The sequence below is a fragment of the Rissa tridactyla genome, chromosome W (genome assembly GCF_028500815.1).
Source record: "Rissa tridactyla isolate bRisTri1 chromosome W, bRisTri1.patW.cur.20221130, whole genome shotgun sequence".
Lineage (NCBI taxonomy): Eukaryota > Metazoa > Chordata > Aves > Charadriiformes > Laridae > Rissa > Rissa tridactyla.
In genome coordinates this window covers 16,731,762-16,757,572 of record NC_071496.1, presented here as the reverse complement: position 1 = coordinate 16,757,572, position 25,811 = coordinate 16,731,762, and the positions used below count along the sequence as shown (strand labels likewise).

Sequence of the window (25,811 nt, the reverse complement as noted above, 5' to 3'; positions counted from 1 at the left end):
CTGCATGCATGGCCAGTGCACGCAGCGAGTCCCACCAGACTCTCCTGCACTGGATCGAGTAGAAAAGTACAGGCTAGAGTCGCTGCACGCGTGGCCAGTGTATGCAGCGAGTCCCACCAAACTCATGATCCAGCTTTGCTAACAGCAGCTGTCTGATACATGACTACATTGTTGTAATCCCTTCTTGTTATCTTCTTCTGTGAAGGTCAGGTTCTCATGGATACACACATAGTTTTTAGAGCAACATATTCTACAACTCGTTCAAGGGTACGATGCAAAGCGGCATTTACAGCTGATCGTATAATGCTTATTAAACACGGCAAACAGCATACTAAACATAACAGACAAATTCCTTCCACACCGGCGATGAGTATAATTTGCTTCAACCAACCCCACCCCCAAGTCCATCCAGCAAAGAGATTTCACCCAGTGGTCTCCACAAGTTGCTGGTTCGGTCGGTGCAGTTCCTGCAACTGGGCATGGATGGATTTGGAGTGGTCACTTAGATCCATACAACACAGTCCTTTAAAATCTTGACAACCATGTCTGTGAGCTGAAAGCAAAAAATCAGTAGCAGTTCTGTTTTGCAACATCGCATATCGAATACTATCTACATCTAGCAATAACTCAGAAATAGCGGTACTAGTAGCATTGTTAAACTTAGCCTTGGCAGCAAGAGAGTCCTTGTTATCACGAATCCTTGGCAGCAAAAGAGTCCTCGTTAGCAAGAGCGCATGCGGACTCCCTGTTCTTGCTGGTACTGTGCTTTGATCTTCTTCCACAACAGGCCAAGATTCTCAAGCAGCTAGATAAGGTGTCTGTGAGTCCATTAGAGGCTTATGTCATCCAAATGTTTTTCTTGCCAGCACCCAAGACTGAATAACAATTGGTGTGATATATGTGTTTTCCAGCACCCAGGTGCGAGTCCCTTGAGTGTATTTACAATCCTCCTTGCCAATCTTCCGTTGCTTTCCCATATTCCACCCCCTTGCTCAAGAGACCGCTTCTGCTGGGGTTCATTTTAGTCTCGCAGGGTATAACACAGAGCAATCTACTAAGGCATGCAAGAACATATACACATATAGGAAAAAACCAAAAACATATCTCTATGGTACTGCTTTGAATCAGGTGTCCTATTTCTCTTTTTCTGATGCTTTCTCATAATGCGTATGGCATACTTTTGTGCTAACGTGGCACATTTCCCATCTAATTGTTCCTGTTTGGTTTCTTTTTGTTTGGTTTTTGGTTGTTTTTTTTTTTCCCCTCTTTTTTTTCCTCTTTTTTTGTTTTTTCTTTTTTTTTTTTCATCACTTATGACTGACATAAAAGTCTGCCTTTGCAGCAAGAGCTCAGTTTCTCATTTTTCCTTAAGTTTCTAATTTTCCTACAGAGCATCCTATAGACTTTGTCTCAACTCCTTTTCCCAATCAACCATGACCTTATAGACAAACAACAAACAACCAGCGATACGCCCTGCACGGGCGAGCTGTTCCCGAGAGTGTAAACGTGTCAGCTGGTGAAAACTCCCCCAATATTTCAGGACTTCCATCGGTTCTACAGCCCATCCTGGTGTATCTACCTGGGGCACGCTCGCCTTATGTCTAAACATTGTGTATATACAAACTTCTTCACTTGATGGAGTGTCAGCCCTAGTTGCATACGAGAACAGTACCACACTGGGCAGAACACCTGCTCAAGGGGAGTCACCTAACGACACTGCACACAACAAAAAGCAAATAGTAGGCACAGATGCTGATCAGCAGGTATAAGCTGGCGCCCACACGCACTTACACAGCAGACATACAAAAACAGCACTTCTATCTCAGGGAGACGACTGGGGAGGGGAGGGGGTGAGGCAGGCAATGGCAGGAGCAAACAGCTCCGGCTCTGTCCTGCTCTGCTGACGTTCTGCCTCCTCCCTCGGCCTGAGGTGGAGCAGAGGGGATCAGCAGGGGATCGTCCCAGACCTTCGGACCTGGCCTGTTCGATCCCCCTCCCATGGGTTGTAACGCTGCAAAAGCCTTGGCTGCTATGGCTCGCTCCGCCTTCATATTTGTAAGGTCGATAAAACCAACCACCATGTCATCGCTAACGGTGATGCCTCTTTGTCTCCTTTACTTATCACTTCCCACAGTTTTTTTCCCAACAGCCTCCCATATTTCTGGTTTAAAAGCTGTCTGGGGCTCTAGTGTGAATCCGTTCTCTCTGCACCAGGTTAACAACCTTCGGAGCATACGCTCATCGTATTTCACCCCTCTCTTAGAGGGGATATGCAGGAGAAGTCTTAATACAGCCCCTTCTTCTTTTGTTACTTGTTGCCCCATCTCCTGCCCCGGCTTAATCAGTTTGAGCAACAGTTTCGCTGGTGTTTCAATCCCTCTCTTAGAGAGGATCCCAGCGAGTAGCGTGGCCGCAGCTTCTGTTTCCATAGCTGCGCCTGGGAGGTGAGGAGCGACCTCATGCCGTTGTCTGCTCCCGCTGATGCGCCCAAGCAGCACGTCTCCCAGCCGAAGTTTCCCACTCCCCTCCTCTAGCTGCTTACCGCAGTCTCGGAGAACTCAGTCGCGCTGAACCATCCTCTGCTACCAGATGTTGGAGTGGGAGACGGACCCGGAGTAACGATGGAGTCTCAATATGAGTATGATCGTTCTCCCTTTATTCAAGTTTTCACAGAGTATATATAGACAGGCAATAAGAGCACACGCTAGCGGCAGCTATATGATTGGCTTACAGTCTCTGTTCACGCGCTGTCCATGCAGTTCATTCACAGATCAGATTGGTTACAAGAATTCGCATAGTAAATTGCTTAGTCATTAGCACAACATGTTTTCTACCTTCTCAGTTCCCGTTTTTCCCATGTACTAATTCCATCTTCTACCACCTGTTTTGCTCTTAATCTAATCTCTCATAGTAGGGAGGCTGGCTCACGTGACCATTTTCTCTCAGACACATTCCTACATTAAATAATGGTTTTTTTGATTCGGAAACCACTCTGTATTTTTCTGATGAAAGTTTATATTCATGTCTAAAAAATACCAAGTTAGATTCTTTTAACCTTAACTAAATGAAGCTATTCTCCATCTATATTTCTATCTCAGGCTTTCGTTCCTTTTGCAATTAGAGAGAAAAACTTGTATGATTGGGACATGCCAGCTGTTCTAAACAGATTATCTCTGCTTAGTGCTTAAGGGAGGGGAAAAAAGGACAAAAGCAGCTAGGATTGTTGCCAGTATGCCCCTAGAGAAATTCCTTCCTGATGCCAGATTTGGTGACCACTTCAGGGCTGCCATGAAAAAGAATCACTAAAGTTATGCATTCATTACAGTTTTTGTGTTCTAATACCATTTTTCTGGAGCTGTGTACTTCATGCAATCCCTTTTTAGAATCCACTGTGCAGTAGAAACAGTCACTTTTCTCCATATTTTATGGTATCTCAAAAATGGTACAGCGAGGCTCTAATTTTGAAATTTGAGTGCCAAGCTTATTTCTGTATTTACATGATTTCTTTGGGTATCCAAAGTTCTAATTGAATCATGTTCTGCCTTAAAGCTAAGGACAGTACAAATGCCCTGCACCTTCAAATTTCATAGTTTAGATTAATCAATTGCACATTACATTTCTGGCCTTGAAATGAAAGCTGTAGGAATGCCCATGTTTCAAAGGAGGTGGGATGCACCATGCTTTGCACCATTTCCCTTGTTCTTTCATTGTGGGACTTATGGGTGGAATGATATCTTGCGCATACTTGTGTCTACAACTGTGTCATATCCAGTAGACTTTGCTTAATTGATAATCCTTTTCTTATTGTCGGTTTGCTTAGTCTTAGCTGCCATGGTGTGGCTGCCATACAGTTACAAAAGATGCGTGCCTTCAGTTCATGCACTTAAGGTTACATCTCTTTCACAGAATAAGCTGTTAATATATGTCAGTGTATTTGAATGATTTATGCTATTGGAGGCACTAAATTAACAATACTTCTGAGTTAGCATCACAAGACAGTTTTGCTCCTCTAAGGCCTGAGTTATTGATGACAACTTAAAGAAATTGCTGCCATGGACCTGGATTGTCTCAACTGTTGTTGTCAAGTTAATTTCCCTGGTGAATGAAGCCAGGCTGCTGTTGTGCAAAGATAGGTTCTGTCCATCTTTTTTGATGATGATTTCCTTCCTCCTTCATTACAAACAGTAGAAGATTATTGGCATGTGCCATAGTGGTATTTGAAATTGAGGGTATATGAGGCTGGAGTATGACAGTAAGTGGGAGCTATTTTCAAAGAGAATATTCTTTCATGTGGTTAAACTGCATTTATCGAATTTGAGGAATAATGGTGAAAGTAATTAACTTTAGTCTATAAGCATAGCTTGAGGGGGTGTTGTGGGCGGAGTGAATAACTTCACTTGTAAGAGAGAAGCAGTGAAATGTTTATTAACATAAAACAGTGATTTAACAAAGTTAGTAGTGAATGCGACAGTGTTTTACGAGATTCGATGCCAGGGTACACTTGATTATTTACTGCATAGAGGCCAGGGTCAGACAAGCTGTCAGGGAGACCCTCCCGTTGAGTCACGAGGTTCAGAAAGGACCCCCTTGCTTTCTAAACTCCTTCTGAGAGAGGAGTCTAGGTGCGGCTGGATCCAATCCTAGTCCCAGACTTGGTCAACGGTTTATGCCTAAAGGATTATATATGCGCAATCAGTCATAGAATCATAGAATTGCTGAGGTTGGAAGGGACCTTTAAGATCATCGAGTCCAACCTTTAACCTACCCTTTATATCACTTAGCTAAGATTTCAAAGTTTAGCATGCTATTAGTCACTTACCGAGAATCTGTTGCGGCAAGGAATCTCTCAACCTCGAGGAGAAGAACCTTAAGCGAGCGTCCCCACTCAAGGGGAGGTCCTGTCGTGCAGCCCGCTGCCGTGCAGGAGAGCTCAAAGGGCTCTTGGGCTGTCCGCTATTTATGGAGTAAGATAATTGACCTATAGTCATATTCTCATGGGAACAAGATACCTAGGTTCCCACTCCAGACAGTGTTTTGGTTATGTTGCCAGCCATCTCCCACAGTTCAAGTGCAACTCATAACAACTCCCGCTGATGGCCATGGCTTGAGCAGGAGCCGGGGGGGGGGGGGGGGGGCGGGAAGAGGGGAGAGCACACCACCACACTCCACCCCGTGACTATAGACAATTCATCTTACCTTCACAGAGTGGTGGTGCGGTCACCTCTTGCCGCTGTGCCATAAATAGTATGCTAATAGCTTGTGCGCTTAGAGATTCACGGTAAGTAGACAGTGAAGCACTGCTATTTGTTATTTGTTAATTTGTATGTTTTGGGTGGTTGAAGTTGGGTTATTTGTTTGGTCAAGTACCAAACTTTTATATACAACATAACTATAAGCAACAAACATATTAAAATTAGAACTAGCAAGATCACAACTGGGTGAAGCATACAATTAAACAGTCCCATTGCTGTTGGTGATCATCCAAGGAGAATTTCCCACCAATGGTGTTCTCCATCCTTTTTCACTCTTTCAAAGACACGGTGTATCTCTTCTGTATCATACTGAGCAGTGATTAAAGTTTTGTGTCCATTATTTCGAATTCGTTCTAGCAGCTGACGCAGGTCATCATGCTGTAGTAGTTTCTTCACCAATGTAAGATTCATTCCGATAGGTGTAGTCAACAAATCTTGAATCAATGTATAATTAGATTGTAGCAACTGATAAGACGTAACAGGAGCTAAATAATTGAAGTCACATCCCATAATTTTAGCGAAATTACAAATACAAACATTTGAGTGATTACTTGTACCTACAGTGACATTATCTACAAGTATAGTATTACAAAGGGTTCTCATACAAACGCATCCTTTTCCAACATATATAAGTACAGTTTCAGGATTTTCATCAAGATGTATCTCAAAATGACAAACATTCTGTTCAGTGTCAAGACAAACATCTTGGGCTTTGATGGTGTTACTCTCACAAATAAATCCTTGTTGTTCTCGTACAACGCAGGCATTAACATCAACGGTCTGCCATTTGTTCCCATTCCATTGGGCCCACACTCTATGTTCTAATGGATAGAGTATAGTTCCATTGTGATTTAATCCTAGTGCAATGATTGGGTATATGGTGTATACCGAGGCATTGCGTATTGTTAGGACAAAAGCTGTAGCCTTGTTGTTGATGGGGTTGTAAGTAAAATTGACTAAATACCATCAGGATTGAAATTCCCTTTCAAATTCAGTTGCATTATCCCAGATTACTTTTTGAATTTCAGTGGGTAAGGTACCTTCTTCACCCTCTCGTACAATTGCTGCTACCGTAGATTGCATCCACAGCTGAGCTTGGATACAACTAAGAGCTAGAGAAACATTGGTTTGGGCTACACCAAGGGCATCCACAATCAATTGGTGATCCCTCTTACTAATTCTTTCCCACTGAGGCAACACATCAGATAAGAGCCATTGGTTAGTTCCCAGTGCTAATAGGGAGGATCACAATGGGTGTTCCAATTTGTTTAAATCACTTATTGTTGTGCTTAGTTTATTTGCAAGTACTTCAGCATCTATGCTATTTAAGACTCCCAGTCCTGTCCCTATGATACCAGTCGCATCTCTCCTTGTTCGTCTTGGAGAGGTGAATGTTCACCCATGTAACCATGCTAACCATCCTGCATAGGATGTACTCGGGAATGATGAACAGGCTGGTTTGATGGTGGAGATGTTAATTTGCATCACTAATTCTACTCGTTTAAGAGACCATGATGGATTAAATAACACTCGTTGTTGGCCTGTGTATTTGATCACATATGGTCCAATTTCAGAAATTTGTGGGGATAGAGTTTTCTCATCATTTACAATCAGTGTGGAAGTTGTCGTATGAGGCTCAGTAATGTCAATTTTGAATTTAAATGATAGCCCCACACTATGGCGAGCCCAGAGCCAGACTACAAAAACAGGTTGTACTAAGGTAAAATTGTACCAACAGTCCAATTTTTCAGAGGCGCATTGTTTCGTACCATTGATTATTGGGTTTGATACAGTGCTGTACACTGAAATCTGAGATGCTTTCTCATGGGTAGACCCATTGATCATCCGGCACCCTATTTGAATTTTTTTCCCTGCTGTTCCCTGAAGTCGGAGAACTCCATTAGTTCCATCTGTATCCCAGCTCCGTTCTTTTTCTAAGTATACTTTGTTTCCATGCATGACCACAGTGGAAAGATTTAAGTCTCCCTTTCCAGAGTCTATTCCCATACTCCCGGTATACTTAACACGAGCTTGAGACCATGGCCGCTCTAGAGTTCTTTGACCACAGGTTAGAAGCAGCATTGCTGAGGTTTGGAATGTTAACACGAACACAGCACTTCCTTTTGCCATCCTGCAGGCTGCTGTAAGAGAAAACAAAGACTTGTTTCGGTGGGGAGAGTCTGAACAGGTTACCCCATTAACAAGAAGGAAAAATCCATCGTGCGCTAATTCTGTGTTTTGCACCACTACTATCGGTAGCTTCCCAGGCACGTGGGCCACGAGGTTTAGTTAAGGTCATAGGCAGAATACCTATGGCTGGCAAATTGACCATCACAGGCTGTCCTGGCTGTAATGTTGTCGGATATTCTTTTTCCTCTTTGGATGGGACACTGAGCTCAGTTTTTAGAAAGAATGCTCGGCTTACAGGGCTTCCAGTGGGCCCATATCGATTATTTAATTGATGGACTACTTTGGAAAGTCTCCTATCCCATTGAGCCTTATGTGGTTTGAGGTTTTTTTTCAATAAACCATTATCTCTTTCTATCATTCCATTTGATTGAGGGTAGTATGGAGTGTGGAATATCCACTTAATTCCCTCTTGCTTTGCCCAATTTTGTACTTCTTTACGTGAAAAATGTGAGCCATTATCACTTTGGATAACATCAGGAGTAGGTAGATTTGAGAACCATAATGATAATCCTCGGATTGTATTTTTTCCATCAGCTCTCTGACATTTAGTGGCCACAAGCAAGCCAGAGACGACCTCCACTCCTGTGAGGATATATCGATATCCTGCGGAGGATTTGAATGGTCCAATATAATCAATTTGCCATGTAGACCATAAAGTTTTCCCTTTGTTGATATGTAGAGGTGGTGCTTTAGCAGGATGATCTGCCTGCAATCTCAGTCTACACTGGGGACATTCTGTAAGAATAGTTTCACAAGTTTTACGGCTTATAGGCCAGCCTTTACTCTGTGCAGCAAAGTAAAGTGCTTCTTTACCTGTGTGGCCTAAGTTTTGATGTAACCATTCTCCCAATCGATACCACTCCGAATCTAAGGTGATTTTTCTAATTTTGGTTAGCTCATCCACCTTTTGATTCGTAGCAGGTTGAGTTATCCTTAGCATGAGCTTTAACCCATCCAATCCTAAAAGGTGTTTTTCTGGCTATATCCAGCAATAGTTACCAGTCTGTCTTTCTCCAAACTGGGGATCCATTTACTTCCCAGTTCAAGGTTTCCCATTGACAGAGCCACTGTGTGGCACCGGCCCATACAGCAGAAGAGTCTACATATATAATTTTTGCTCCATTCTGTGCCGCCAAAACAACTGCTTTTATTTCTCCTACTTGTGCACTACCTTCACCTTCCTCTACTACTTGTTTGCCAGAGGTAATATCTAATGCAACAGCTTTATATTGCCATTTACCATTTACTCTTTTCGCAGAAGCATCTGTAAACCAAATGTTTTCCGTCAGAGTATTCTCAGTAAGGGGTGGTGCATCCAGAATGGGTGAAGGTTTAAAAGGTTGTTGTAACGCTAAAGGGTCTGTGTTTACTGGCATCTGCAATTTGGAAGCCTTGGTGTGTCCCTCAGTTAATTGCATATTTTCTGCTACTCCTGTTAGGTAGGCATAGCATTTTCTGATAGTGGGGTTTTGTGCAACTCCTTCTGGGGGAGCAGTCCCCTTGAGGATTGCTTCTAGTAAATTAAAGGGTCCTTCTGTTTGCACAGGTTGTCCCTGATGTATTTTCTCAACTTGTTTAACTGCTCGGACTAAAGACAAAAGTCCCTTTTCCCATTCAGAGTACCGTTGTTCTGTTTCCTTAAATGCAGTTGAGCTAAACAATAGAGGTCTTTTTGGTCCATCGGGGCCAGTTTGGAACAGATTACAATAAGTAGCATGTTCTGCGAAACCCCATTCGGCTATGATAGGGTCGCGGGGGTGTACTGGTCCCAGTGACTGGTATGGTTTTAATTCCTCGATTAGAGTGTTTACTGCCTCGTTATGTTCTGATCTCCACTCCCAGGATTTGCCTTTCCGTAAAAGTGAGTATAATGGACTGGAAATTATAGAAAATCCAGGCACATGCTTCCTCCAATATCCTAAAGTTCCCATTAATTGCTATAACTCCTTCCTTCATCAGGGCATTTGCAGCTCTCTGATTTTTCTTAAGGTATCTGGAGGAATCACAGCACTGCCCGATATCCAGCAAGTACCTAAAAATTTTACTTCTTTACTTGGTCCCTGACATTTTCCAGGTGGAACCTCAATTTCTGCTTTATTTAGTACTTGCCACACTGCTGCTGCTGCTTCCCCCGCTGTCTTAGGAGAAGTTCCTCCAATCAGAATATCATCTATATATTGATACAGTTTTACACCTTGGGGGAGTGAGACTGTCTGCAAAAGTTCGGCAAGCGCGGCATGAGCAATTGTGGGTGAATGGTTATACCCCTGTGGGAGTCCGTTAAAGGTATATTGTATTCCCTCCCAAGTGAAAACAAACTTCTCTTTATCCTTCTCCTTCAAGGGAACCATAAAGAACATATCCTTTACATCTAATGCTGCCATCCATGGGTGTGCAGCTGCTTGCAGAGTAGCTGTTAAAGTTGCAATGTTTGGTACAGCGGCCGTTAGCGGGGCTGTATTAGCATTTAGACGGCGGTAATCGACTGTTAAACGCCACCTCCCATCAGGTTTCCGAACCGGACAGACGGGTGAGTTATACGGGGAGTGGGTTCTGGAGATAATTTGTCTTTTCTCTAAATCAGCTATGACTTCAGAAATGCCCTTTCGTGCCTCAGCAGTGATCGGGTACTGCGGTACATTTGTAATCTTTGACTCGGGGAGTGCAGGGGCTGAGCGGAGCACCCGCACTGCGGCTTCCCGGTTTCTGCACAGGTTAAGGTCAGTGCTTGAGCCGAAGGACCACACGCTGCCGTCCGGCAGACACCAGGTTCGGCCGTTTAAAATATCAAAACCTAAAATATTTTCATGATGAACTTTAATTGCAAAGCGAGTAGACGATATGCGCTTCTCGCCTGGGAGCCATAAACTAACCTTAGCAGTTTGACATACATCAGTTCCCCCATTCACACCTGTAATTCTAACTCTTTGCCGTCCGGATCACACGCCCAGCTTCTCGGCATCTTGTTGTGTTAATATCGAAATTTGTGCTCCTGTATCTATTAAAAACTTTACTAATTGTCTTCGAGGACCAACTGGAATTAATATGTATGGGCCATCATCACTTATCCACTGATAAGCCTCCACTTTCCGGACAGGCAGGCCCAATTGCCTTCCGGACATTACTCGTTTTTTGACTTGGTGTCCCGCAATTCCTCCTTAAGAGGGAGAAAGGGATTATCCTCCTTTAAAGAAGTTGAAATACAGTCTCTGTTTCCACCGCTATCTCGTTTCAGGAATGCTTCAATCGGACTCAAGATAATGCCAGTAGGCCGACCTTGAATTGCGGCTCTGGGAATGCCTAGTGCTAATGCTTTCCTCCACAATTCATTCCTCTTTTCTTGAGACTCTGTTTGCAAGTTTTTATTTCCCTTTGATTTAACTCCTGTTCCCTGTTTCACGGGTCTTACTTTGTGATCTCCTCCCCGGGATTTCTGGCTTTGTTTTTCAACTGCTGCACTGTCATCCCAGCCCATTTCATGGCAGTAGTTAACAATGCTGTGCATTAATTCTGCCCAGGTAGGGATTTGCCTGGGAGGACAATTGCCCTGTGTATTAAATTCGGTATCTCTTCTAATCTCATCCCATTTTGCAACTAGGTGAGGTTTAAGAATTGCTGGGGCTCCTCTGACCAGTGGCTTTAATATTGCAAAATCTACTGCAGCAGATAGTGGGACATCGTGGCGTCCTCGATCGTGCATGGCTTGTATGCAAGCGGCTTTTGTGACGGCTGTGGATAACTCACTTAGAGATTTGATGGGGATTATGGTGGGCTCACCCCGTTCCATGGTGTCGATTCCTCCCGCCCAATAAGCTACTCGGCTGGTGATAGAATGGGGGGTATCTGCCGGATCAGGTCCTAAATTTAAGAAAACTCCTGGACCCCAGTAACCACAGGGGAAAAGGGGAGAGCACAAAAGGGGAAAAGGGGAGAGCACACCGCCACAGGGGGTTATTTTTAATGCCGTACAGAAAGTTTGGGTTTCCATTTAGTTCAGTTGGATGGAAAATACTTTTACAGTAGGAGCCAAATTTCTTCAAGTACCCACATAAAAACAGTTTTTGAAGTTTTTATTTCTAAGCTGTTGAACTGATTTACTTATAAATGTTCTAAAAAATTGTTGTGTATTGGAGCTGGTACAAAACTCATTGTGGCCCTAACTATAGAGTCGTTACTTCCAAGATTAAGGTCAGAGTTTTACTGCGAGCCCAAACTGGTACTTAGCATCCTCTATTTTTAATACTTCAATAACGTTAACCTGCCATTTAATTTTTTGATACCACTTCTAGTAAATACCAGAGCTAAAGAGAAGTAATAGATCTATGGAGAGGAATTACTGAATCTTCACTGATTTCTGCAGTCCAGCAATCTGGCCTTGTGATATTTTCCAGTTTTCTGTCTTGAATGGATACTGGAAAAATAACTGAAAAATTGGAAAAGTAATCTAAAGGGAGAGATGCAAGAATCTCAGTTTGCTCAGGCCTGTCATGCAAGACAACAGAGGATGATCTCCTTCATGATTTAAGAGACCTACATAGACTAAAAATTTGATAGTGAAGACACTTCTAGCAGTCAAACAAAAGGTAGATGAAAATTGTAATTGGAGCTGGACAAATTTAACTAGAAAACTTTGCAATAAGCTTAATCATGGTAGCCAGGCAGTAGATCAGCTAACCAGGAGCTGTGCTAGATTCTCGTATTGGAAATCTTAAAAATTGAAGTATGCTGTTTTTGTAGGAACTCAACCATCGCTTTTGGACTTGAAGACAAAATTAACTCAGGAAATCTTAGAGCATGAAGTAATTCAGACTAGACAATCAGAATGTGTTCTTATGGCCATTTATATTGGGTTATTTACCTTCTGTGAACATAGTTATAGCAATCATACTTTTTTTTTCCTGACCTTTCCCACCATACAAGGGAGTGTTCGCACTTGCTCCACTCTCTTAAAAAATGAGATGTATTTTCATCCCTTTCTTTTATGAATATCTTGTTTTGTTCGACAAACTTCTCAAACTTTCCAGTTTTGTATCTTCCTAAGAAAATTAACTCAGGGGAATTAATTCATCTTTATGATAGATTTAAGTAGAGGTAGAGTAGTGTATTTATAGTTAGCAGTCACATTAACTATTATTCTGAAAATGGTCAGTCTCTGAAAATAGACTGTGGCTGCTGAGAATGTATTACCAGTTAAAATATTTGATAAAATATCTAGTTTCTGTTTTGGGGCAGGAACATAGTTTGTGTTCACTGCCTAGCTGTAAATGCTGGCAACTACTTAAAATTGTGAAGAATCATATTAAGTTATTCATAAAGGAGTATTTTTGTACTGTTTGTGCTAGTATTAGCAATGTTTTTACCTTCAATTGTCTGTTTGTGAACAAATTAATTAATAGTTTTGTGGATATTAGGGAAGTTAATTGGTGAGATTCATTTCCAGGTGCTTTATACTTTCCCCTAGCTTTGTAGACCAATAGCCCATGACTTGCTATGGTGATTATAGGTTTTAGGGTACTATAAGTGCATAGAGGGGCATCTAATGGACGTGACAGATACCTAAAGCTCTCTTAGGGAGATTGTAGTCTCAGGCTATAATACTTTAAACTGCACCTTTCAAGCAAATTTATCTTCTTCTATGAAACCCAAATGTCAATGTACACAAAGATGCAGCAGTTTTTAAAACAAACTGAAAAAGGCATAACCCAGAACAATGGGCTAATGCAAAATGACAGAAATGCTCGGTTAGTTCCTTTTTCCATTGTGCTAAAAGTTGAAAACGTAGGAAGACGGGAGCAGGAGTTTGATGATAGCTTAGAATAGAATCTCAAAAATTAAATACCTGTTTCCTTTCAGCACAATACAAGCGTGCCTTTAACCCTTGGAGCAGAGGTATGCAGAAGAGAGAAAGGGAAACTTAAGGAATTAGACACTTTTTTTTTGTCCCTGGGTTACACCTCCACTCCCTCTAATGCACATTCAAAGTTTAGTGTGCAGAAGGGCAATGATTCCCTCTTGCTGTCAGTGCTGCAGGTAATCTATTGCATTAATCAGCTAGTGTAAAATGCATGGGGAGTGATTATACTATCATACAGAATACAATCAGCATGAAGCACTTGTCAAGACCAGTACATCAAAGTTTAATTCAGTAACAGAATGAATTATAGCAAAATGAAACATTCTGCTCTCCAAGAAACACAGCACCCATAGCAAGCCTTTTTTTTTCTGAAGGCTGCATAGAGAAACCAGAGTGCATTAAGGAATTCTTTTTATGAATAAAATTACAACTTGGATCCAACTGAATGCCAAGAGTACTTTTCCTTGGGGTTCTTACTGAGGAGAGAACAGCACTGAAGTGTACAGAGATCTCGTTAGGTTATACAGAGAGAAAATTAGGAAGGCAAAAGCCCAGCTGGAGCTCAACTTGGCCACTAACATTAAGGACAACAAAAAAAGCTTTTATAAATACATCAACAAAAAGAGGACCAGGGAGAATCTCCATTCCTTACTGGATGCAGGGGGGAAAGTTGCAACCAAGGACGAGGAGAAGGCTGAGATACTTAATGCCTTCTTTGCCTCCGTCTTCAACAGTCAGACCAGCTATCCCCAGGGGGTTCAGCCTCCTCAGCTGGAAGATAAGGATGGAGAGCAGAACAACCCACCCATAATCCAGGAGGAAGTAGTCAGTGATCTGCTTCTGCACCTAGACACTCATAAGTCTATGGGGCTGGATGGGATTCACCCAAGAGTACTCAGGGAGCTGGCGGGAGAGCTCACCAAGCCTCTCTCCATCATTGATCAACAATCCTGGTCAACAGGGGAGGTACCAGATGACTGGAGGGTGGCTAATGTGACGCCCATCTACAAGAAGGGTCGGAAGGAGGATCCGGGGAACTACAGGCCTGTCAGCCTGACCTCGGTACCAGGAAAGGTCATGGAGAGGATCATCTTGAGTGAGCTCTCAGGGCAAGTGCAGGGCAGCCGAGGGATCAGGGCCAGCCAGCATGGGTTTAGGAAAGGGAGGTCCTGCTTAACCAACCTGATCTCTTTCTATGACCATGTGACCCGCCTTCTGGACGCGGGGAAGGCTGTGGACGTTGTCTATCTGGACTTTGGTAAGGCCTTTGACACCGTCCCCCACCGCATTCTCCTGGAGAAGCTGGCGAATCATGGCATATACAAGTGTACTTTTCGCTGGGTTAAAAACTGGCTGGATGGCCGTGCCCAGAGAGTTGTGATTAATGGGGTGAAATCCTCTTGGCGGCCAGTCACCAGTGGTGTCCCTCAGGGCTCAGTCTTGGGGCCAGTTTTGTTTAATATCTTTATCAATGATCTGGATGAGGGGATTGAGTGCACCCTCAGTAAGTTTGCAGATGACACCAAGCTAGGTGGGAGTGTTGATCTGCTTGAGGGTAGGAAGGCTCTACAGAGGGACCTGGACAGGCTGGATCGATGGGCCAAGGCCAACTGTATGAGGTTTAATAAGGCCAAGTGCCGGGTCCTGCATTTCGGTCCCAACAACCCCAAGCAACGCTACAGGCTTGGGGAAGAGTGGCTGGAGAGCTGCCCAGCAGAAAAGGACCTGGGGGTGCTGGTGGACGGCCAGCTTAACATGAGCCAGCAGTGTGCCCAGGTGGCCAAGAAGGCCAACAGCATTCTGGCTTGTATCAGGAATAGCGTGGCCAGCAGGAGTAGGGAAGTGATCGTGCCTCTGTACTCGGCACTGGTGAGGCCTCACCTCGAGTACTGTGTTCAGTTCTGGGCCCCTCTGTACAAGAGGGACATTGAGGTGCTGGAGTGTGTCCAGAGGAGAGCTACCAGGCTGGTGAGGGGTCTGGAGACCAGGTCATATGAGGAGAGGCTGAGGGAGCTGGGCATGCTTAGCTTGGAGAAGAGGAGGCTGAGGGGAGACCTCATTGCCCTCTACAACTACCTGAAAAGAGGTTGGAGGGAGGTGGGTGTTGGCCTCTTCTCCCAGGTGAATAATGACAGGATCAGAGGAAATGGTCTGAAGTTGCGGCAGGGGAGGTTTAGATTAGACATTAGGGAGAATTCCTTTACTGAAAGAGTGGTCAGGCACTGGAACGGCCTGCCCAGGGAGGTGGTTGAGTCACCATCCCTAGAGGTATTTAAGAAACGTCTAGATGTGGCACTTCAGGGCATGCTCTAGCGGCAGAGATTGTAGGGGTTTGGTTTTTTTTGTGTGTGTATGGTTGGACTTGATGATCTCAAAGGTCCTTTCCAACCATGAAGATTCTATGATTCTATGAAGTGCTTTGCCTATCTTCACTATTCCGTAAAACCAACTGTTTAATTGGCGCATTCTCCAGTGGGAGTTCTGATTATGCTTTGTTCTAATGGAGATCTCTCCGTTCCTGGAGGAGCGAGGTGACTTTGCCAGTCATTCTGAAGGCACTTGTCTTTCTTGTTGAGAAGCAATAAATATCATACGCTACCTTCTTTGAGATTTCCAAGTGACTGTCCCAGTGAAAGTACGTATGTGTTTAAAAACCAGATGTAAACCACTTTAAAATCCTTTGCTGATTCTTCTATTTTAAAGGGGTCATAGTCTCCTATTATTGTTACTATTCTGGCACTTCCAATGCTGAAAAATGATGCTTTTATAATAGAATTGATTAGGCTCAAATGGGGCACAGTGGCAAGTGTTCAGCAAGTGCTGAAGCTGATTTGCCTGTTGCACAAAGGGAATGATCTTGATTACCTGGCTTCACCTTTTTTGAAATAATCAAATGTTACTAATGTGGTAGCTTATGGGGTTTAGTTTTTTAAGAGAGAGACATACTTTAATGGTAAGAGCAAAGACATGTCAAACGTGCATCAGTTTCTTGCATATTTTTTTTCTTTGCATAATTTTGCAAATGAACAGATTGATCTTAAGTATATTAAATGTAAAATTCCAAGGCAAAGGCCAAGTTTCAGCCACTGATTACACAGATATTGTAAATGAGGAAATGCTGACCCAAACCAGGGCTGCTACACAGCAGCCATGACAAGATAGCATAATATTTCTAGGAAAAGCAGATTTCTTGGGAAGACTGTAATCAAACAGTCAAACAGAATTGTATGCTGGATCTTCAGTCATGCTCAGTGCCCTAGCCCCCACTGAAACTGTTTCCACCACCACCCTCCCATTTACTGGGACAAGAGTAAAATATAATGGGAGTTATGAAAACTGAGCAATGCTTAATCTCTTGGAAGAGCATATACATTCCTTGCACTTTCTTTGGAACATTAATACATGCATACACAAGATGTGTAATTATTTACAACACCTACTTTTACAGTGACTGAATACTACTTAATGTTTTTCAGTTTGCATGTTTAAATCCTAATCTGTGTAAAGGCATGCTGTTCCTTTCTCCCTCATGAATTCAGAGGTATGGATGTCTACTGAGAAATACAAAAGTACTGATGTTCCCCTGTATGTACAAGGCATGCATGCTTTGTGTAAAGCAGTAATTTCTTTGTGGTGCGAGGCACACTAAAGATGAATGACAACCATGCATTTTCAAAAAGAGGGCTATTTGAACCAAAGGTCTGTTTTGGCAAAGCTGGCTTTTTTCAGGTCAAAAGGATTAGTGTTGAACTAAAACAGGCAATTTCTCAGTTCTAATATTCATTCCCTTGTGAAATTAATATCAAATTGCAATCACAGCATGACTTGTCTTTCAGTTATCTTCTGGGGGTAAAAAATTTGCATATTGGTTTGTGATATTTTGCCACTGTGCTGTGAGGAGCTTCATATTGGAAAGACATGGGTCACAGTCAAGGGATCCAAATCAGAACTTTACTTTTGGTTTAGTTGGTGGGGAAGAGATGATGTGTCAGCCTTCTGAGATCCAGTATGAAAAGATATCTGGTGCCTGGGGAAAGGGAGACAGGAAAAAGTGAGCTGTGTTAGAAAAACAGAATATATAAACACAAACACATTCTCTGTTTGCTTTTTTCTTTTTCCATTTAATGAGACATTTGTTCGTATTGCGGGTGGCATTGGTAACATCATTAAATCTAGTCAAACAGGTAAACTTACTTGAGAATGACAGGAATGTATTTTGGGAAACTTCTTTTTGAGTATAGGCTGTTGCGAACAGCAGTTTCCAGGCTGAAGTCACTAGAAATGGATTTAGATATGTTCCCCACTAATTAATTACAAGTAGCTGCCCTTCATTTTTCCATAAGCCTTATCTGTAGTAAGGGGTAAGTATGATCAACAGTTTCCCCATATAGGATCCGTTAGGTAGAAAATCGAGAATCTCTCGTTTGAGGCCAGTGTAAGCTTTCAGGTTGGTGGTGACATTTATGGGCCAGCTTATGAGGGCTTCCACTGAACAGCATCAGAGTGAAATAGGAAGAATATCCTCCAGGCTCCTTCCAGTTGGCATGTGGTAAAATCTGGGCACAAGTGAACACTTTCCTCAGACTTTTAAGAGATAGGAGCAGGACAGGAACCAGTGAATTGAAAGAGCCCGAATGGCGTAGATGTCAGGGGAGGGGGAAGGCGCTTGGGGAGAAGGAGGAGGAACAAATGAATACAGGCAAATGCACACATGCTGGGGGGAGGGGAAGATCACACACACACACACAAAAACTTGAAACTCAAATAGGCTGAAGAGTGTGGGGTCATTGGCAGTATGCTTCCTTCTCCCAAATGGTAGCCTTTGTAGCACTACAGGAGCTGAGCCTAGTTGGAACAGCCTCTTTCTGTTCCATTCTCTTCTCAGTGGGGGAGTTTTATCTCTCACTCTTCTTTCTGCAGGGAATCGGGCAGCTGTAAAAGCTGGGTGACATCTCAGATGTGCATGCAGCTCACCCTGAAGTCACTGTGAGCAGGGTGCAGTTGATCTATTGAAATTTTAAGTGTTTTGTGTGGGGTTTATTAGACACTTGTCCTTGTGTTTCATTTGCATAAAAATAGCGTGGATTTCTGAGATAATCACTGCTAGCAGTGTAGTCATGCTTGACATATATTCCCTCTTTAAACCAAAGAAGTTTTTAAAGGATTTTGGTACTTTGGGGTATCTCTTCCCTTTCCTGCCTCTTAGATGTACCGCATGCATAATGGAGCTTCTGAAGAGCACAAGTGAATTTCCTTTGCTTCTACTGGTGTTTCTGAGATGCAGAAAAGGAAAAGGCCACTCATTTTTTGGGCACAAGAGGATGCATATTGAGTGCACCCTCATCAAGTTTGCCGATGACACCAAGCTGTGTGGTGCGATCGATACGCTTGAAGGAAGGGATGCCATCCAGAGGGACCTTGACAGGCTTGAGAGGTGGGCCCATGCAAACCTCATGAAGTTCAACCAGGCCAAGTGCAAGGTCCTGCACCTGGGTCATGGCAATCCCAGGCACAAATACAGGTTGGGTGGAGAATGGCTTGAGAGCAGCCCCGAGGAGAAGGATTGGGGGTGTTGGTGGACAAGAAGCTCAACATGAGCCAGCAATGAGTGCTTGCAGCCAACTGCATCCTGGGCTGCATCAAAAGAAGCGTGGCAGGTCGAGGGAGGTGATTCTACCCCTCTACTCTTCTCTGGAGTATTCTCCCACCTGGAATACTGTGTCCAGCTCTGGAGTCCTCAGCACAAGAAGGAGATGGACCTGTTGGAATGGGTCCAGCGGAGGGCCATGAAGATGATCAGAGGGCTGGAGAACCTATGCTATGAGGACAGGCTGAGAGAGTTGGGATTGTTCAGCCTGGAGAAGAGAAGGCTCCAAGGACACCTTATAGCAGCCTTCCAATACTTAAAGGGGACTTATAAGAAAGATGGGGACAGACTTTTTAGTAGGGCCTGTAGTGATAGGCGAAGGGGTAACGGTTTTAAACTAAAAGAGGGTAGATTCAAACTAGATATAAAGAAGAAATCTTTTACGATGAGGGTGGTGAAACACTGGAACAGGTTGCCCAGAGTGGCGGTAGATACCCCATCCCTGGAAACATTCAAGGTCAGGTTGTATGGGGCTCTGAGCAACCTGATCTAGTTGAAGATGTCCCTGCTCATTGCAGGGGGGTTGGACTATAGATGACCTTTAAAGGTCCCTTCCAACCTAAACCATTCTATGATTCTATTCTATAAATTGACTGTGTTTGGGGAGTGAAGCATGTTGAAGAGCATGTCTAAAGAAAGTCATATGATTTGATTTTAAAATAAGTTTTTAAAAACTGTGTTGGCTTTATTGACTCCCATGGCAAGTTTTGGACACTTAAAGAAAAAACCAAAGCACAACCAAAAAAACCCATAAACAAAACCCAAAAAAAACCACAAACAAAAAACCCAACAGAACAGCATGCTCTACTGTATGTAACTACTGTATTAGTGTAGTATCTCTTTGGTGTTCTGCACTGTACCATATCTTATTTTGTTGTGGTTTTCAGATTTCTTTGATATTAATTTCCCATTCCATGTGTGCCTGAATAGCAGTAGACTTGCAACCTTAAGGATCAAGCTGTTTCCACTGGCTCCTGTGCTGTGGCATACCAACATACTGAGTTACTTTAGGAATGAATGTAATGTGATGGTCTGTGCTCTTCGGTATCCATTTTGCATTCTTTGTTATCAAAAGAATACTTGAATATGAGAATTCTATTATCCTGGCAGAACCAGCTGCATTTTTTTTCTTCTTTTTTTTTTTGAGCCTGTAATGAAGATTGCATAGTTTAAGCATATTCTTTAAATCTCTTGTAGTGTATAAGGCATGTTCTTAATAAGCAAATGAACTGTTGCTAAACTACTTTCAGATGTCTTCATGCTTCTGTCAAAGTTCACACTGATGAAGAGACAGCTGATTTAGAGAAAAAACTTTCAATTTGAAAATTGTTGCTAGAGACCCTGATGTATTTATGCCTGCCCTGCCATACAGTGTCAGGGAGCAGGTTCTAAAGTGATGGCATATGTGAAACATCAGTGCAAATTAGCTTTCTATTCAAGCTCCATAATCAGGAAATGTAAAACAAATTTTCTAGCATAACCAAATTACTGAAGTAGTAACAGTAAAAATATCTTATTCCTATTAGACTGCGCAAAACCAGTGTTTACTGAATCTCTGAGGTCCAGATGTGTTTGGGAATGAGTTATATGACCAGCAGTATTTCTGCTGGGTTTTAAGTATGGAAGTATATGTTTACAAAATGCATGTCTTACTAATGCACTTGTTTGGTTCCTGTAATGCGAAGCTGGAAGATACATAATTCTTACATAATTCTTGTTTGTAGAAAACAACATTTGCTTCTGGTACAAAAAATTAGAAGAAAAACTTGGATAATTTCCTGCTGTAACTTTGTGTGAATTCTTGTTTGCTTTTGACTGATGTTCCTGTCTAATGGGCCATACATTGTGAACTATGGATTTTCTAATACAAAAGACCCACTTTAATGCCTTTTATTTGAGAAGGTTGGCTTGATAGTCTTTCAACTGCTTCAAATGGGCCACACCACCTCCAAGATTCTGCATCAGGAATTCAGTCTGCCTGGTGTTAGGCATAGCTGGGAAAGAAGCAGTGTAGCCTTTGAGGAGAGAAAAAGTATTGCAGTATAGAAGTTTGCAATTAGTCATTGGCCATTGCATTTTTAATAGAACACCTAATTTAGCAATTTTTTTTTTAAATCAGGTGCTCTGTGGATGTGTATAGTCTTAAATCCCCACTGCAAGTTGGAGCAGAAGGCCAGTTGGCTAAAACAGCTGAAAAAATGGAACAACGTGGATGTTTGCCCCTGGGAAGATGGAAACCATGGAAACGAGCTGCCCAATTTAACCAATGCTTTGCCTCAGGGTGCAAATGCTAACCAAGGTGAGCCTAAATATATGCACTGACTGCAACATATAATATAGTCTCTATCTTATATATCCTAGCCTTGCAGAATTCAGCACTCTTTCCTGGGACAAGTAAATTTCTTGTTGAGGATCAGACAAATTTATTTTCACTAATACTATCCTTGCCGAAAGGATAAATGGAGGGGGGAGGTGTGCTGGGGCTGCAATGTTTTCAAAGCAAAATAAATAAAATACTTGTCTCGTGAAAATTGGATGCCCCTGAAGTATGTCATGTAAAAGCCTATTGTTTCTTTGCTTGACTATAATCTTACATCCCTTCTGGTGTTGGGGTTTTTATTTTGTTTGCAGTTACAAAGCCTTTGATACTTACTTAAAGGGAGATCTGTTGTAACTGCATTAAACTGAGTGTGTGCGAAACTAAAGCAACCATCTGTGGGATGTGCTCTGTGTTGTGCAGTCTGCGTTGACTGGGGGGGATGCAGAGGCAATACTGCCTTCTTGGAGGAGGTGTCTTTTACTCGATATCACGCTTTCTAATCTAAAATGTGATTATCAAATCTGACAGAAGCCTTCTCCTTCAAGCAAAGATTGCTACTTTGCTAATAACTGAGGAAGATGCAGGATATTTACCTGGGAAAAAAACCCTCATAATCCTCAAAACCCTTAGTATTTTGATACATATTTCATATAATCATGATAAAGTTAAAATTAAGTGCTTATGGGAGGTGGCAGATTTGGGCTTAGATGGGTTTTTCCTTGTTTTTTTTTCTTGGAAGATTACCTCTGAAGGAAATAGACTTGCTTCATTTTTAAATCTTGCAGCTGGCTGGGGACAGAAGTTCATTCAACATATACTTTCCTACAGAGGTGTTTTGCTTGTGATGTTCAGCCCAACCTGGGCAGGCTAGTGGCAACTCTGATGGCATTTCAACATTCATAGACACAATGCCATAGGAAGATGTCCAGTAAGGATTATGTCATTCCCATGGCCTCAGTACCTTGCTTTCTTTGCAGTATTTGTATACGTTTATGACAAAAAATTAGACAAGTGTTCAAAGTTAATGTCACTTCTCAAAGAAAACAACTAAAAATCTTTCATGCTATGTTTATCTGTCCCTCATCCTAAGTAACTCTGGGTCTGAGAAGGAAAGAAGCTGGGGATGCTTGAGTAGCTGTGTGACATATACTTTCTAGTTTGTTTTTAGGGGAGTTCTGTATATGCTGTTTAATGTCTTTCATCTCTAGCTGTTCCCTTTGCAAAGTCCTATTTAGCATTAGCCATGCTGGTTTGTAGATCTCTCTGAATGCAAAGTGAATGGCATGCACTTCACCTGAGCTGTTGGGTAATAGGATGTGAAATGTCATCTGCGGGCTGCTCCTTGTGGAGCGGGGCAAGGCAGGCTGCCATCAGTTGGGGGTTGGTGAATAGGCAGAAGACAAGAATACTGTGAATGACTGATTCACATATGAATGAGTAAAAGCTGATGCAGCTTTCTGAACTTGTGAAAATGACAGATTCATCGAACAGGCCACATCGGACGGTGTTCACTCGAGCCATTGAGGCGTGCGATCTGCACTGGCAGGACAGCCACTTACAGCACATTATCGGCAGTGACCTATACACCAACTACTGTTACCATGACGACACTGAAAACTCACTCTTTGACTCTCAAGGGTGGCCTCTCTGGCATGGTAAGTGGCTAAACCTGAAAGACTTTTCCATGATGTGCTGCTTCGTTCAGTTTCTGTGGCATTATTTTGGGGGGATGGTGGGGAGATGAATGAAAAGCCTGGTAAAAAGAACAGAGGCTCCCTTGAAATGCTGGCTCAGAACTAGTCCTTTAAGTGTCTCTTCTGTAGTTTTAAAAACAAAACAAAGAAAGCAAACAAAAAAGCCCTTTTTGAGTAACCTAGCAAAACAGGCCATTGCAGACATGGAAGCACTGCTGTTCCTCAATTATTTTCTCCATTTTAGAACACGTTCCTACAGCCTGTGCGAGGGTGGATGCGTTACGATCTCATGGATACCCACGAGAAGCACTGAGGCTAGCAATAGCTATTGTTAATACGCTAAGAAGGCAGCAGCAGAAACAGCTGGAAATGTTCCAGGCTCAGAAGAAAGGTAAATGTGGGGAAGAGAGAAGGGCAAAGGACATGACAAGGTGACAATAACATCGACTGGAACTTTGCATGAGAAAACTGCTTTTGAAACTAAAGCAAAAGAGGTGACTAACTCTTCAGTCCAAATGATCATAGTGGTAATGTCACATTCTGGATGTTGGAGGGTTTTTTTAAGCTGGGTTGTGAGCTCTGTTCTGCCTTCTGCAATACCTCTGACATGATGGGGCCTTTATCCCCATAAGGGGTTTTGGTTACACAGTGTAAATATTCATCCTGTGTAATTTATAGGCTTTTAAACAGAGCTTTACAACTGGCACATCAGGTATTTAAAATATTTTTTTCCACTGACATATAATTTATCAAAGCTATATATTTCTGAGTTGGAAGTATAAATTTGATATTAAGGGTAACAAGGCAAAGCCTGCACTACAGAAATTCATCAAATTTGGCAGTTTGTTCCAAAAGTCTCTTATGATGCTTAAAATTTTAGTGGATTCACATCACTGAAAATGAGATTTTTGAAACACTGGCTTTATAAAATGTTCTGTGGTATTCCTCTGAGCACTACCCCTATTTGTTGAAGGAACATTCTATCAAAAATAATCCTGCGCTGAACTTTGTCATAAGTTTAAAGAGATAGTGAAAGAAGAAAGGGTTGGCTTTGTGGTTAAAGTATGCACATGAAAAAACTGGAATTACGTTCTTGGCTACTACAAGAACACCTTTCATTCAAATTTTATTTTAGGTCTTTGTTGCTACTCTTAACTATGTGTATCCTCATGCATTGTAGGCAAAAATACCAGTGTGAAGTCACGTGTGTAATTTTTTCAAGTGTATTGCAGGTGTTTTCCCAGAAATAATAACTTAGAAATTGAAATGAAGACAAGGTAGACAGACACCTGACCGAAAAAAAAAATAATTAGTTGGCAGTTCCTGTGTGCCTCCATTTCTGTTTCACAGTGCCCAAGGAAGAAGTTTTGAGCACTATTGTGGATCTTAGATTCGAACAAAACTTAAAAGCACTTTGTATTATTACTTAGGACAATTTTTCTGAGTCTTTTTATCGTGTAATATATCTTTCCTTAACATGTGCTCCCTTAAAAGCTTTGCACCTTTTCCAGCTTCTCAGACTGGGGAGATAAGAAGGGAGGGGGCTATGTCAGTGTGTGTATGTGTGTACATACCACTGACAGGTGTGAAGGGTCTGCTGCAAGTGTGCTGGTCATAGCACTGCTCCTTTTCATTCCCAGTTGCTAATGCAATATCTAGACATTCAATACTTCTGTTAAGTTCCTTTCCCTGTGAGCAGTTTCTACAGCTGTCAACTAATATTATGCTAAAAATGAAGTGTATGAAATGGATTCGTCCTACCGCAAAGTAGTTTGTCATTTCTGTGTTGTTACTCACTGCTTTTGGTTTTTTTCCTCTTATGTTTGGAATTTAAAAAAATATTCTTTTAATACTGCAAAATATGCTGATCTTCTCTATAAGCAGTTTAATTCTGCAGCTACAGTTTCAGTTCAACAACCACCACTTGCTTCTACTTAGCTTTTATTTATGTGACTGATCTGATGTCCGTGGAACCACTTGCATGATTTAAAGTTAAATTTCTATATGAATGGAGGACTGAAGCCTTTGTTTGGCATGACACAAGTGAAGCTCATAAGTAGATGAAATGGAATATAAGTCAGTAAGAAGTCACTGATATTAATCCTTTTTGGTAATATGACATGCTTTTGCCTGTCGTCTTTACCACATGGTATTTGTTAGTAAGACAATTATTTACTTGTTTGTTTTTCATATTATATATCAGTTGATTCTTTTAAAAAAAAGCCACCCTCCTGAGCACTCAGTTCAACAGTGTGGCTGTATTTCACTTTGTAGCCCCACACATTTAAATAGACAAGAAGCAAGTTTTTAAAGCTTTGTGATAATACATATGGTTACTCAGAAAGATGGCACTTTGTGAACAAGAGAGAGCAGAGGCAGGTACAAGTTAGTGTGTAATAGGCAGAGAAACAGAACATCCATAATGGCTTGTGTACAATTTTTAAACGGTCACCTGTAATGCATCTGATCTCTCATAGTTCAGTCGTGTGTATGTATCTAGGAGAAAAAAAGTTGGGAATTGGACTCAAAGGGGAGCTACTGACATAAGTCTGCAGATCAATACCTGGCTCCAAGCCTGGTGTCAGCAACAGGTCTTTGGGTTTTGTGATCACAGGTTGGTTTTCATGACACCAGGTCTGCTGCAGATGGATGGGGTACACCTGTCTCAAAGGGGGGAAAGGACCTTCGCACAGGAGTTGGCAGGGCTCATTGAACAGGCTTTAAACTAGATTTGAAGGGGGAAGGGGATGAAACCAGGCTCTTTAGAGGTAAGCTTAGGGGTGGTGCACCAATGTCTGTGGGATGGGATGCTAGTGAGGTCCCTTGGTATGCTGACTCAGAGAAGGCAGGGGAT

At 42.3% G+C, this 25,811-nt stretch overlaps 1 protein-coding gene across 2 annotated transcripts in view; it reads left to right on the top strand.

The window, feature by feature from the left end:
* The window catches only part of LOC128901933 (zinc finger SWIM domain-containing protein 6-like), a 160,044-nt gene that overhangs the window by 101,574 nt on the left and 32,659 nt on the right, over positions 1 to 25,811 (top strand). For both annotated transcript variants that reach the window (XM_054184079.1, XM_054184080.1), the window contains 3 exons: positions 21,063 to 21,242; positions 22,742 to 22,918; positions 23,202 to 23,348. In XM_054184079.1, the coding sequence (XP_054040054.1) occupies positions 21,063 to 21,242; positions 22,742 to 22,918; positions 23,202 to 23,348 (504 nt within the window). The remainder of the gene's footprint in view (positions 1 to 21,062; positions 21,243 to 22,741; positions 22,919 to 23,201; positions 23,349 to 25,811) is intronic.